Genomic DNA, 15,641 nt, shown 5'->3' with positions numbered 1-15,641 from the left:
ATATTCATTTCTATAGTAGCCTGTCTGCAATGAAATTTTAAACCTATTTTCTCATCCACTTTTTTGGTAACTTGCAGGTTCTTGCCATTTTCCCTTTAAGTCAGAATATTGTTAAGAGAAAAGTTGTCCTGTTTTTTTACTTTAAGCAGCACTGGATCTTCCTATCAATGCATTGAAAGCTGTGTTAGAAGAAAGATGTGGGCATCTATTAATTTAGAGATAAGGTTATTTATTACTAATTTAAAAAGATGATGTGAAGATGGTTGTGGACTAAATTCCTGTTAACCCTTCCGGCATTCCCAGTTATCCAAGCATCACTTACAGGACTAGGACCTCATGAGGCCTTATGGTGACCTGATCATGTGACAAATTGAGGGAAGGCTGGGTGCAGCTCTTTGCTCGAGGCTGATAGTAGTGGGATCTGTGCAGCTTTACCTGGCACTTCGGTGTTAAATTGCAGCTTGAACTAAAAACAATTTTAAGGTATAAGTTTGTTTGACTGGAAGAGCATAGAACTAAATTTTGCTTTTGTAGTGATGCTAAAAGGTTAGTTTTTTTCTAAACCTTTAATTAATTTTTAATCATCTCAGAAAAAAATTAAATTAAACCTGAAGAGTCCAAAGTCTCTCATCCAGAACACTCTCTTTGTAAGTTTAGATACATTGAAGTCTGAATAGGCTGAGTGGAATAATGATTTCCTGTCTTTTAAACACAACAGTCCTGTTGATCCATCACATCCAAAATTATATGTCTTATTTTGGAGTAGTGTTCCATTATTGTTATTGGAGAGTTATATATTATGTTATTACTCTTACTATTCTTGGCCTACTTGGAACTTCTTTTTTAATCCTATAGCATAATCATTAATCAGGTATTTTGTTGGAGCATTCAGTCATAATAAGAGTGAAGTTTAAAATACTTGCTGCTCTTTCAGAGTAGATATTCCAGGAACTTGGACAGGCATTTCACTGCTCTTGAAAATAATTTTTTCCTGTGTTTTTATGCATGTGATAGGACTTTGAAAGTGTTACTGTGCAACAAAAGCTATTTTCAATGCTGATATTGGTGCTCAGTGTCTACCAACAATACACTAGGGTAGCAAGTGTAACAGTGTTCTGCCTGTCTAGTCTTTTCTTTTTAGCTGATACTTGTATCTCATGATACAGCACTTGCAAGCACAGTGATTAAGGGGGAAAAAAACACCAAACCAAAAAACCCACAGGCAAAAATCACATATGTGGCTCAAGACCTTCTACTTTTCCTAGTGTGGCTAACCTGGACAGTCATACTTTGAGATCAGATTTGTAGCTTACTGTCTTGAGCTTCTTCATATGAGACTCCTGGCTACTTTCTTTACCTTCAAGTTTAGACTAGAGATGTCCATCAGGTTTTTGGTTTTTTTGTAAAAGGGATTGTGAGAGTATCGAAGATAAAACCTTCTAAGATGTGTATGTCTGTTTTTCTGCCTAGATATTAATGGATCATCAGAATTTATCAGAACACGTGCTTTGTATGGTTTTGTATTTGATTGAGCTGGGGTTGGAAAATTCTCCAGAACAAGAGTCAGATGAAGAGGTAAGAATAAATACCAGCTTTTTAATTAAAATATAAAATTATTGTCTCATGATTCAATATAATTTAAAGAAACTACTAATTTTATCATAGGAATTAGAATAAAACATCTTTATTTACTTAAGCAGGGATCAACTAAGGGGGAAAAAAAAAGAAAACCATATACTATTGTGGAGTATAGTATCTTGTGTTTTTCAACAGTTTCTGTATATGTAACCTGACAACACAGACTGGTTAGATATGTACTACTCTGTAAATTAGTACTTGAAATTGGGTAAAAAAAATATTTAAATGATTGAATCTAAAACCCACTTAAATTTCTAGATTTTCAGCTGAAACCTTCATCACTGAGCATTTTATTGCTAAAGCTCTGTATCTTCTAAGCTATGTGAATTAGCCAAAATTTTAACATCAAAATTTTAAAATGTTATGATGAGAAATTGAATATAAATAACTTATTTTCATGGTTCTATATTCCCATATGGTGTATGACTTTCATAATTTTTCCTACTGTTTAACATTGCTTATATGACTAAGGATCTGTCACTTTTTTTTTCAGAGATTGACTTCTGTATAGTTTGGATTTTTTGTGTTAATCTTAGATTGTACAGCTTCGGATAACTCTGAATAGTTCCTTTTACTTCTGCTGGTTAGCACTGATGGCTGTGTTTGATTATATTCAAATTAAATGTGTACATTTATGTATTATCAGACCTGTAGTCCTCACTGTAGGCATCAGTCATACCATGATTTTTAAGAGGTGTATCAGCTTTCGTGAGGTACATACTATTTGACATATTGTTCTTATCTCGTAGAGAGATTATGGCCTCTGTAATACAGTTATGAAAGCAACGTAAATTATTGTAAAACATAAGAGAGGTATAATGTTTTTTTTTTATTGTTTTAGGAATCTGCCGGTGGACAGGAGCGGTGCCATGATAGCTGGTTTCCAGGTAGTAACTTGGTTTCTAACATGCGTCACTTCATTAACTATGTCAGAGTAAGAGCACCAGAAACTGCTCCAGAGGTGAAGAGGGAACCACCTGCAAGTACAAGTTCTGATGGTTTAGCTTCATCACAAGTAAGTATATACAAATACTAGTCCTTTTCCTAGATTGGTTTATTATTGCCAGTTTGGGCTTTTTTTGTTAAGATTATTTTTCTACTGGTTTTATTAATTACTTAGGATTTTTTTTTTCTTGAGTAATCCTTCCAAAGTGTACAGTTAACAGAAATAAAAGTTATTTCAAATGATACCTCCTTCCAAATGATGTATTTAATGACTTTTTTTGTCCTCAATCTACCAGAGTTCAAGGCGGAAGAGCCTCCAGAGAGAGGTAGATCTGTGTGCAGTTTGTTCTCCTAAGCAATTAACTAGCAACATGGCTTTAATTGTGCTCACCTTAACATTCAGTGAAATCTAATTTTCCTGAATTTCTTTTTAATTCATATTGCAAGGACTCATGCTTTTTTCATATTCTTGATCATAATTTTAGGTAGTAGACTTTTAAGGAATGAAATATCCTTACATTTTTAATATGTATTTTGAAATAACAGCTTTCTGTCAAATACCAAACATCATTGATAGCTTATCGCTTGAGCTTTGTGTTTAGGCCTGTTATGTCTTGCCAAGATACTACTAACATTTAATAACGTAGAGTAGTCTTAGCTTTCTCAAATCTAGGTAAGTTTAACCTTACATTGAAAGTGCATTTGAAATTATTAATGGCAGGTTTATTTAGGTTTTTTGTGAAAATGAGTATGTAGATAGTGGGATCCTGAAATATTCGTGGCTGGTAGACAACATAATCTCTGTGTCAGGATTGCCTTTGTATCTTCTGTATGCAGGACTTCAGATTACTGTATGTCACGTGGTGAAACACAATGGAAGTTTCTTTTGCATGTTGATGTTAGAAGAATAGATTGAAATTTAAAGTAGGCAGGTGAGATGGAATAGATTAAAACATAAAGAAGGTAGGTGAGGTAACTGTCAGAATCCCATTTTTATATTTGATCTCTGAAATATTTGGTATCTCTTGGCTGCCTAGCCTTCTTAGAAGGAGAGGGTAAGATATTCAAGCGTTCTGAATTCATATTCAAAATATTCAGGGAACATCTTTCTGCTATGGATTTACTACATGAGAGTTGCTTCCATGTATCGAAAGCAAGGGTAGCACAGAATAGAAACATCTGAATGGGCTGTGTCATTAACATAACTATGCTTATGTGTCCTGAAGAGCAAGCTCTGCTTGCAAATATGGGTATGTGGCTTGTGGATCTCAGCTAATAAATCCACACAAAATGGACAACACCCATGGTGATATGTGGGCTCACCTTTGTGGGATTATGAATTACATTGTGCAACAGTGCTCAATAGATTTTATTGAAGACATTTAAATGACATAAAGATCCTGAAGTTATGAATATTCCAGAAGAAAATGAGGAAATATTACTTGGAGAACAGAATTCTAAGTTTCACTGGAGCAAAGCCCGTTGTTAGTTGTTTTGGTATGGATGGTATTCTCATTTTGTACTTGGCTTTTTATGCAGCTATGTATAACAGCTTTGTATAAAAATACGAATGCAGGCTTAGTATTTTGCTATACCAAATTTCAGTAGGTTTTGGAAGGAGAGAGGAAACTTAAAATGTTCTGTGCTTTTCCTCCTAGCTTAAAATTTTTACTATGGCTTTATAAATGTGTGTTGTTTATACTTGTATTTTTGAAAATTAAACATTGTAATTTTTTTCCCAAGAACTCGGGGACAGCTCAAGTGTTCAGTTTGGTCGCAGAACGTAGGAAGAAATTTCAGGAGATCATCAATCGGAACACCAGTGAGGCAAATCAAGTGGTTCGGCCCAAAACGTCAATGAAATGGTCAGCACCCGGTGCAACTCCACAGTTAACCACAGCCATTCTAGAAGTCAAGGAAAGTATACTGTCCTTGCTGATTAAATTGCATCACAAACTCTCAGGAAAGCAAAACTCTTACTATCCTCCATGGTTGGATGATGTGGATGTTTTAATCCACCCTGAAATTCCAAGATACTCTCACGGTGATGGAATGACAGCAGTAGAAAGAATTTTGTTGAAAGCTGCTGTACAGAGCAGATTGAATAAACGTATAATTGAAGAGATATGCAGAAAAGTGACACCTCCTGTACCACCGAAAAAGATTAGTTCTGCAGAGAAGAAAACTTTGGATAAGGAAGAAAGGTAACATTAATAACAAAGTAAAGGGGTGGTAGAAGGGCACTGTGTGTTGTACATGTATTGATTGATTGTCTCTAGGTCTTTGCATGAATTATTAAGAGTAAGTTTTAATTCTGCAGTTCTCTTTATCTATTTTGAATATACATGATTTACATGGGTATTGAGGAAGAGCATGCCACCTTGCTAAGTTAATCTTTAAATTAGAAACTTTCATAGTGATTTTATGTGATATACATGCTCATCCTTCATGTTGCCATGTATACTACTGAAACATACAAAGGTGCAGAATTAAGATTATGTTAACTTTTGAAGCTTAACCTCAAGAAGAATTGGAAACTTTTTTTATTTGTATTGTCTGGTCATTCACATACACACATCACACCATGATTATTTTTGTTTGTTTGTTTAATATTTGTGGATTTTGTAATTGTCTTTTTTTTTCTTTGCTTGTCTGACACGTTCAATTTTCAAATTCTGGTTTTAGTTTTTTAAAAACTAGATTCGTATTTTTTAATAATGGCCTGAAAACCTGCATGCCAGATGTCTGTCTTGGGCTGAAATTATTTTGGGAAAAAGCTCAGACAGTTCTGAGATTGAAGTTGGGGCTTAGTGAATCCTGAGAGCACCCAGAATACTAGCACTATCAAAACTGAATGCAGAGAGCTGCTTCTCGTCTGCTTTCAGCAAATGTTGTGTTGGTGTGTGAGTCCTATGGAAGAGGAATCATCCAGTTCAAATGCCTAGAGGACAGCCACTACAGCTGAGAAGCAGATGTGAAAACTAGGATTAGCAGGGGCAGAGCTGAAAACTGGGACTGGAAGGAGAAACCCTCTGGTCAATGTAATAGTGAGCAAAGGGGAGATGCCAGGTCAAGTGAATAGCTGACATGGGAAACCTGAGAAGGTTCAACCTGGCAAGTTGGGGAATTTAGGGAACTGGGTTGTCAAGACAGAAATACTCAAAGAAGAGTAGGAATGGAAAGAACGAATTTTTAATTAAAATCTCAGTGGGGGAGGATGGGGTCTTGAGAGTTGATAGGAGAAGGAGAATGTGGAAGAGGAGTGCAAATAGCTGGAGGGCATGAATAAGACATTGGCATTTGAGAGATGAAAAATAGTTGGCTGGAGTTGGGCAGTGGGAAGAGACTGATAATTGGGTAGTGCAAGAGTGAAAGATGTCATTTGAAGTGAGAGGACAGTGGATAATGTTAGACGGTCAGAGAGTGTGGGGTCAGAGTACTTACTACATTAACTGAAGTAGAGACAGTGCATAGGGTGGAATGGACAAGAATAATCTTGAGTGTTTGTCCATGCGGTATTTTGATGTATTAATGGTTTATAGACTAGTTTGGGTTGGAAGGGACTTTTAAAGGTCATCACGATTATGGTTCTAGAAATTTGCATAGAAACATGCAGCCCCCTGACTTGGTTTCTGGATTACTTTTACTTATCCTGCTATTTTTATTTGTTTGAAAATAGATTTTTCATTAAATTTTCTATGATATGTTCAAGACCTAGAATGTAATTGAAAATTAAACATTACAAAAATTAAAATAGATTTAAAATTTTTTGCAAGTTACATATTTTACAAAGTAAAATTTTTTTCTTGCAAGTGTTCAGTTAAAGGCTTAACTTTCAACACCTCTTGTAATAGTTCAGTGAATGAGAGAAATAGTCAAGGTTTAGCATGTAAAACTGTCTTTCAAAAAATGCCAGACTGAGTGGCTGCTTTAGATAAAACACAGCTACATCTTGGACACCTGCTCATTATCGTGGTACTCAGTAGTGCTAGATTTATGTACAGGAGAAGCACAGGAATCAATGAATCAAATCACTTTTCATATAGAAAAAGGGTAAGGTTATTCCTTTTTCCCTGCAAATGATGTGATAATTTCAAGGATCTACTGTGGGCACTTTAAGTTTTCAGTTGAATTCTGGGGCTAACATAATGATGAAAATAAATTTTTCCAGTTCTTTGTTGTTCTGAGCGACTCTTGTTCTCCCCAAATCCATAACAGCATTGGGGGACCCATGAATTTTATTAATGGACAGTGTGATAACTGAAATGACTAGTCTTATAGACTGACAGTGCTCATATAGTCAAGCTGCAATTTTTACTTTCTTTCTGATTGTTTTGTTCTGGGTTTTTTTTCTCCCAAGTCCAGTTTTGTATTAGTGAAGACCAAGCAGACTGTGAGTGTTTAGTGGTCATCCTTTTGGTTACTTCAACATATAATGACAAACTTGGCATCACTCAGGCAATGGGTTGTCTCCATAGAAACTGAAATACGGAATTGGAGGAGAGCTTGAGCTGCTTGCAGTATTTTTTCAATTGCAGTGTCATCCTCCCATGGGCCATCATGGAAAATTACTGAGCTGTACTGAATCTGTCAGAGTTTGTTTATGTCTTCTTATTAAAGGCTTCTATTTACAGTCACTCTGCTTTTGGTCAAGGCATATATTGAGAAATTCCCAGGGAGAAATAAATAAAAGCAGGTTTAATGAATGCCCTGGTACAATCCTCAGAATAATGAATCAGGATTGTTGTAAGAGAAGATATTTTGAGAAATGATGGCTGTACCATGTGAAAGATAAATGGGCAGAGGTATGTGGGGTATTAAGGTGCCTTTAGGAAAACAAGTCAGAGGCTTTGACTTATAAACAAGCCACCTCAGGATAACAGGTTACAGTATATTAGCTGCTTTATGCTTGTGCATCCCTGGGCCTGTGCTGAGACAGTGATAATTAGGCAGTGCTGGAAACTGAAGACGACTCACCCATCAGCATATCAGATGCCAAGTGATGTTTTTAAATCCCTTCTTAGTTATCATCTCTGAGTGGGGGGAAAAAAACTAATTGAAAATGCTGATGCATAGAGTTAGTAGTTCCCTGGCCACACTGGGGACGTGCTGTGCAAAAGCCCCGGCAGTGGGGCACGTAGGGCTTCGCATGTGCCATGTGGTGAGCAGCTGTGGTGGGAGGGTGGGTTTTTTTGGTTTTCCCACGTGCACTCTCCCATTTCCACTCTTCGTAAACTCTTGTCATAGTGAAGATCCTTTCTTGGTACCACAGGAAGAATAAAATCAATGTCTATTTTCTTCATTGTTTTACATCCATCAACTCTACCCGCTGCAGTATGTATATATAGGGAGTTATAGAATAGGGGGTCCTAGAGCCTTGTACAGATCACTAATACAGTTTAAACAGAAGGACAGACAACAATTAGTCTCTAACATCTTCTATTTGTAAATCTGAGCTGTGTTAAATGATGAGGAAAAAGTTAGTGAAGTCATCTTGGCTGCAGGGAGATGAGGGCCTTCAGTCTGGAAGCAATCTCAAACTTTAAGTCCAAGTATAAAAGCTGTTGGTGACCACTATCTTGGGTGGAGGTGAGGGAGAGGAACCAGTATGAGGAGCCTTAGCTGGAAAATAAATTATTCATAATTGTTTCCCTTGGCATCAAGCTTGATATCAAAAATGAGTGAGGTAGGCTATTATTATTATCGTCATCATAATTATTTTGTAAATGTTAGTTGCTCCCAAGAGTACTTGGTTTTGTGCAATGGTTGGCATTTCACTCTGTTATACTTCCCTTATGTAATAAACAAAATAACTTCCCAAAGTAAGGTCTTGGGTTCTTCTTCTTACAGTGCTAAGTCCTAATAGTTTTTTAGGGCAGGATTTTCTTCTTTCAGACTCAAAACAAAATAAAACTCATTTCTTATAAAACTACTTTAAAAGAGATTCTTTTTTAAGGCTTGAAAATTAATCCTTTATCAAGAGAAAATTTGAATTTTGAATTAGATTGCCGAAGGTGGTGACTGTAATCAGCCTGACACTATGAACTAATTTTTTTCCTCCATTATATATACTCTTCTTTTTTTTTCTCTCTTTCCCCTGCTTCTTTCACTCAGACGACAGAAGGCCAGAGAAAGGCAACAGAAATTGTTGGCTGAATTTGCCTCAAGGCAGAAAAGCTTCATGGAAACTGCCATGGATGTTGGTAAGTTTTTGTGTAGTTGATGGCTTGCTTTTTTTTATTGATTTATTTTTATTTCGACGTTACTATTGAGGTTTTTACTCTTAACAGTTTAAAAAAAAACCTACCCAAACAGACAAAAACCCCTCCCCTCAGATCAAACTACTGTATCCACCTGTTCACTAAGTACTTCAGAGACTTAAAGTTGTGTTTTCTAGGACAGGTAATACTGAATTCATAATTGCTAAAGAATATATTAAATAATCTTGCAAATGTTTAAAAGAGAACACATTATCTGTAGCACATAATTTTATTCCTATTTTTTCTTAATACACAGTGGATGGAATGATTAAATGTGTGGTATGTTTTGAAGTATTTACCTTAAAGTATCCCAGAGTTAGTTTGTCTTAAAGATTGCATTTTCTTTAATCCGTAGTAACAAAATTTAAGAGCTTCACATTCTGATAAGGTAAAAATTATGCATTTTAAATTTGTGTATAGAATTAAGGAACGCATAATTTTTAGATCATCTCAGTTGCTGTAATAACATTGCGTTCTGTTTTGAGTACAGGCTTTACAGCAGAATCGGCTCTTGTTTTTCTTGGGGATACGTTCTTTCAGGTTCTGCTGTGTAGAAGTGCATAATCTTGACTAGTTTGCTTGTGTTTAACTGAGGAATAGAAAATATTTTCATCTGGATTACAACATTGAAAATTAGCACCTTTGAAAGATGAGAAAAAAAAATCCTGCTTTTTCTTATTTCTCCCCCTTTCAATCAAATATCATTTGCTATGTTGTTTTGATTTGAGTTTAAGCACTGGTAAGAAACTTCTTGACAACTGGTTTTGCTGAAAAAGTCTGTTTTTTAAAATTGTTAAATTCCTGACAGTTTATAGGTTGCTGAGAAGATTTGTTTCTTTATATTTACAAAGGTCTTGGATACAGCAGCCACTGAAATTTCTTTAGCAAATTAATGACCATATATATGGTTATGTTTGGAGGGTGTGCAATACAACACAAAGTTCACAGATAAAAATGAGTTTAAGTCATGCTTTTATTAAATGGGTAGCTATTTCTTTTGAATCTGTTTATTGAAGTAAGAAGGGAAGAAGAAATGTGCAGTTCTACTTACTAAAAATTGAAATATGTGATTGAAGTATTTTTACAGTTGTGGCTAACTGAAAGCAGCTGGGAAACTTTGATTCTGCAGTCACCTATATTTGAATTCCTGATATTGCAACTTTGAAGTTAATGGTTTTATATATGCAGTCACATGTGTGTATATATATTTACCTGTCATAGCTGTATTTGCAGATATACATACGGATACATAAATACTCCATACTTGAGTTTTGTAAGCTGTTTAAGGTAACTGCTTTGATTTGTGGATGAAGCATAGTAGTTAATTCAGTAAATTACACAACATTTATCTGTGTCGAGGACTGGGAACACTTAGCTTTTACTTAACTATATATGTCAAATATTAAAAAGAACCTTTAATTTCTGTAACAAGCAGACTTGCACTTTTGCGCATATGATTGTTCATTAAAAAAATCTTGGGCATGCAACACTTTAGTTGTTTGTTTCTTAGCATTTAAACAATTAATAAGTTCAGATATCTTAACATAAAATGTAGTGTTAGCAATTAAACAAGGTCATGCACAGGACCAGATAGAGTCAACTTAATGGACTACATTTTCATAAAGTTGTTCTGCATGAAGACATTTCTTGGCAACAATTTAGTAGAATTCTAGGCATTGTGTTAGCTAAATAATTGTTTTGCTTTTTCACCCACTTTTTTCTGTGTCTTTTAGGTTGTCATACTGTTTTCTAAGTTTGTGATCAGAATTGACTGAATTTGTACTATAGCCCAGTATTAACTAGCTTTTATGTTCTGACTGGCATTAAAATACATTGCAGAAAGGAAGTATGTATTCCATTATAGTGTGTAGGACTTAAAAACCTAAATAATTGTTTGCCAGGAATATTTTCTTCAGTTTGCTCTATTTTTTTTTTAACTTAACTAATTTGTTCAGCTGTGAATTCAGTCTCTATACAGCAAATTATTAAACAAGTTGCAGAAACCATTGTTACTCTAATTTTAAAACACAAGACATGGTAAGAATTCTGAAACTAGTCTTTCAGGAGTGATGCAATTTAAAACTACTGCAAATATTTAGTAGGCTTACCTTGAATTATATCATGTCTGTGCTGAAATAGTATGTTTGAAAACAAAAAAATCCGTTCATACTAAAACCAATCAATTAAAATGCATTCAGCTCTCACACATTCAAACTCTGTTACCTGTTAGTTTTATTATAGGTTAAAATTCAGCAGTAGGTTTATTTCTTAATTTTGTTTGTTTGTTGTAACAGTATTAATGCTGTCAGAAGGCAGGGATCGTGAAGTCTCAGCTCCCTGGCTCTGTCACTGATTTAGCTGGTGTCATTTGGGCAAATGGTTATTATTATAATAATTTAAAACTTACCTATGAAATGTGGATGTGATTCAGTGGTAAAATGTGAGAACTGATGTGATTGGTTTTGGGCATAACACTTAAAAGATTTCATAATAGCTTTCTCTTGACAGTGTAGAAGACTGAAAATAGTCTGGAAAGAAATGTGTCTAGATGGTAGGGGTAATGGAGAATAGCCAAAGCTTAAAGATTATTTTATTAAAACCCCATAAACTTAATAGTTTCCAAAGTGTTTATTAAAGTGCATAGAGCCACTGTTAATCCCCTAAGGCATTCCTCTTCTTTGGTTATTGAGATGCTGCAATGAAACATAGCTTAAAAGGAAGTTACCCAATTACATGTTCATTTTTCAATATTAAATGTGTCTCATTTTACCAGCAAAAACTATTTATTTGAAATGGAATTCACAAATTCATCTGAGATTCTGAAAGTAAAGGTTGGCATTTTCTTGCATATAATCACTGTAGGAAAAATTCCAATTATGTAGCCCTTTCCATTTGTGCCCCCTGTTACTTTCTATTTATATTTTGTGACATCTGCAGAACTACATTGCCATTCAAGCTTGCCTGGAAGTAATTAAGTGAAATTTAGAAACAGTTATGTTAATGAACTAGGATGGAACAGAATCCACTGTGCTGTCTTTAGCTGTTTGACTGCAGGACAAATGTAAAAAGCAGAAAAATAAAACAAGAGGCATCATTCTAAGAGCAGCAGATAGAGCTCTTCATATACCTGAGGACGGTGTCTAGTGCATCAAAAGTGTGTTGTCATGTAGTGACATACGGTGTCAAATCCATAGGCTTTCTAGTCTCCTAGCAATAGCTACTTTTACATCTTCGTCTTGAGGGCACTTAGTGTGAGGCTATAATTTTTCTGTTGTGTTCTGGATCTCCATGACAGAGATTTTTGAAACTTCACTGCCTTTCAGGCAGGACTTGATAAGAACACAAGTCCCTCTGCTCTGTTTTAATAGTCTTTAACAAATTACAGTGATATTTGTAGAGATCTGTCTATCTAAGTTTTATAAATATGAAATATTATGATCCATTCCAGGCAAGCTATTGAACTTAATCAAATGCATCTTAGTGAAAATTTGAAAATTGTTTAATTTTGAATTACAAATTTTAGGATATCTAACATTCCTTCAATAGTTTTGCTGTCTCTGAAGTGCCCAATGTGATTTATTTATTTATTTTTGTTAATGCCTTGTGGTAAGTATGCAGTATCATCTTTGTGTTCCTTTCTTGTGATGTGAAGTCTTGGCAGGACGTCATTTTTGTCCTTCAAGCTTTGTTCCCTAGCTAGAGTTATAAAGAAGTGCAGAGTTTTAATGCAAGGTGACACACATTTCCTAACGCTCAATCTTCTGAACGCAGATAGAAAAATAAATTAGGTACTGATCTCCTGAGAATATATATGCTGGGTCAGGGCAAAGAATATTAGCATACTAATGGTTGCTTTGATGCCAAGGGGCTACTTTGACACGTAATGTATACAGCAGGAAAAATGTTGACTATCGTCAACAGAGATTGTAAACTATATTTACTGTGTTTACAAAGCCCTTTTGGTTCTGGGGATTTGCTGGATAGGGGAAAGAATGGGAGTGAATCTTTAACTCTGGAGAGTAGAAATTAAATAAAATTCAGGCAGAAATGCATTCTGCAAGAAAACAGTGTGCTAGATTTTAGCAGACCGATCAGTATTTGCTAGGAGGTAGGGAATCCTAGGGTTTTGTAACTTTGGGTCTGTCGCTCCTTGTTGGTACAAAACTGAGCAAAGAGCTAAATAATTAACTTTTTTAAAAACCCATGGGAATGATTGTGTTTGGCACTACCCTGGATTTCTGTCGCAGTTTAAATGTTTTCATCGGCCTTCAGTGTTTTTATCTTTGTTTTTAATGAGGTTCATATTTATCCAGATTTCCGAAATAATTCAAAAGGGCAAAGTAAAGTCCCAGAACCCACTGTAAGGGGGTGGGGTGTGTTGCAACATTAGACACACCTCATGAGAGAAACTTGGTGAAGTGATACCAATACCATGTGTCTTACCTTGTATTTCAAATTTGCGCCTTCTTCACGCAAGTTGACATCATCAGGGCAAATCTCTGTGAAATCAGTTAGGTTAAATCTTTGGAGAGTCAGAGTTTTAAACTGTAAGCATCACTGGTTGTATTCCAAAGAATGTTTGACATTAAAATACACTTGCTGTCTCATGTGACTGCTGCCTGGCTAGTGAAGTCATGACTAGAAGCTAAAGCTGCCTTGGTCTTCCTTGCTCTCCTGTTACCATTACCTACTTTCTGAATCTCCAGTGGAGAGATGAGGTGTCTTGTTTTGGGTGCCAGCGGTTTTCATGCCAAACAAAACTGCAGACTCCTACAAAACCTATTTGAAATGTGGAGGAGTAATACGCCTCAAGATCAGCATCTTGGCAAATAGCTGGTAAGGATTCCCTTGGCACTCAAGAAGGCAACATTGTTCTGGGACATAACACAATGTTATTTTTCATGGAATTATCTTCCTAGTGTCAGCAAAATTTGCTGGAGTTTTGTGCATCAGTGGAAGCAAAATAAGGAGAATTAGATGATCCTCCAGCTCTTAGTTGCAACTGATGTAGCTTTGTTCACCTAACAGTTCTTAGTGGTGATTTGGGTGGGGGTTTATAGCCACAGTAGAAGGAATTTTATGTTATGTTACAATCAATATTTAACTAGAAAGACTTCTCATCGATATAAAAGGACACTTAATAAAATAATTGGTTTTATTAAGGTGTCTTTTTATAATTGCATCCAGGGAGCTAGGAAATGTTAGCTCATGCTTTAAAATTTGGTAAGATCCCGTATTTTTTAAATGACATAAATAGCATTACAACTCCAGTCATTTTAAAAAAATGCTTCACAGGTTGCCATGAAAAACACAAAGCAATTCTGTATTTCTGTTTATAAGAAATGGTGAAAAAAGAAGGGGGGGGGGGGGGGGGGGGGGGGCAAGGTGTGGAGCTACATGTTTTCTGGGCATTTTAAGCTTCCATATGAGTACTAATGCAGTTTAGTTTTGTGTTTCCCTGTGTGAAATAGGATATATTTAACTGAAAGTGAAGTAGAATGGAGACATGACAGTTACTTTATATTCACAAGTACCAATGCATTAATGAAATATTTTAGAAGAAGGTTTGCAGGAAAGAGTCTTGTCTCATGTTCAGCAGTATTTAGAGTTGAAACACGTTTGTCCTGGTTCTTGACAGTGTAGGTAGATCATGTAGCTGATGAGGCAGAGTCTGTTGCTTCCACAGGAGCTCCACAGAGGCAAAACTCAGGAAGGCAAGAAAGACAAGATTGAGATCATTGTTACATGCATAGCTTGTTTTCTTTTTTCTGGACTGCCACTGATGTACTTTCATGCCAGGAATTACGCTGCCAAAATGTACCTTTTCAAACAAACCATGGCTCGAGTCTTAGCTTCCAAAGAAGCTAACAACTAGTTTAAGCCAGTAATCGATGTTTATCATAGTCCATTCAAAAACAAATGGTTTTTTTTGTTTGGTTTGGGTTTTTGTTCAGCTTAATTATTTGAGATTTTAAATTGTTGCTAATTTCTCTTACCCATGGATTTTGTGGAAGTTGACTTTGTTTTCTTTCATTAGCTCTGGGGGAAATTATTTTATTAGGAAGTCTTCCTTGATAGTAAAAGTTTATTTTCCTTGAAATTTTATTGTTTGCCAAAGTAGTCTGGCTCTAGATCTAAATAGATGTGAGGGAAACATACGTTTGATCGAGTTCTAAAATTAAATTAGCCTGATTTTTATGTGCATGTTGCACATAGGCAATAAAAGTATAGATTGCATATATTGAATTGGTTTGAAACATTTTTTAAATACTAAGATCTGTATTTTTTTCCTTCAAGTTTAAAATATGCAGTTTGTGATGAATTAATGCTCTTTTGTAAGTTAAATGTTGACTGATTTTGAGGACTTGCACTGAGTTGTTCAAAATCGGATTGACACACTACATTCTCTTTCTACACGTCTTAAAAAATATTGAACGGATGCATATTTTATGTTGTATTGACTATTTTAGAAAGGTAAATAAGGCTGGACCCTCTAATTCTTGTGTGATTTCCTTCTGATACACAGGTATACGTGAGTGTGTGCTACACAATTACAAGATGATGTTAACTATAAAAAAATAGCTTTAGAGTTGACTTCCTCCCTTCTGTGCTACGATGCTCCTAAGTTTTCTGGATGTTTGGACTTAAAAAACATTGGCAGTTGATGCATTCTGCTTTTTCTTTCCTTGTACATCTGGCTGCCACTAGATGGTGATAGACGTGTGTACAATATTAACTACTGCGTATCAATGAAGATCAGAATTAATTTTCATATGACCCTCAGTAACTAACTGGGAA

At 35.4% G+C, this 15,641-nt stretch overlaps 1 protein-coding gene across 11 annotated transcripts in view; it reads left to right on the top strand.

Moving 5' to 3' along the window:
• UBR3 (ubiquitin protein ligase E3 component n-recognin 3) overlaps window positions 1-15,641 on the top strand; it is a 117,196-nt gene that overhangs the window by 51,800 nt on the left and 49,755 nt on the right. For 8 of the 11 annotated variants that reach the window (XM_055719044.1, XM_055719043.1, XM_055719035.1 and 5 more), the window contains 5 exons: window positions 1,471-1,575; window positions 2,480-2,653; window positions 2,880-2,909; window positions 4,327-4,787; window positions 8,698-8,786. In XM_055719044.1, coding sequence (XP_055575019.1) covers window positions 1,471-1,575; window positions 2,480-2,653; window positions 2,880-2,909; window positions 4,327-4,787; window positions 8,698-8,786 — 859 coding nt within the window. The remainder of the gene's footprint in view (window positions 1-1,470; window positions 1,576-2,479; window positions 2,654-2,879; window positions 2,910-4,326; window positions 4,788-8,697; window positions 8,787-15,641) is intronic. The other 3 variants (XM_055719039.1, XM_055719038.1, XM_055719042.1) reach the window with 1 other exon arrangement.

Source organism: Falco cherrug, chromosome 8, assembly GCF_023634085.1.
Source record: "Falco cherrug isolate bFalChe1 chromosome 8, bFalChe1.pri, whole genome shotgun sequence".
In the NCBI taxonomy this organism is placed as follows: domain Eukaryota; kingdom Metazoa; phylum Chordata; class Aves; order Falconiformes; family Falconidae; genus Falco; species Falco cherrug.
Note: the sequence above shows the minus strand (reverse complement) of the source record. Positions and strands in the feature narration are given on the sequence as shown.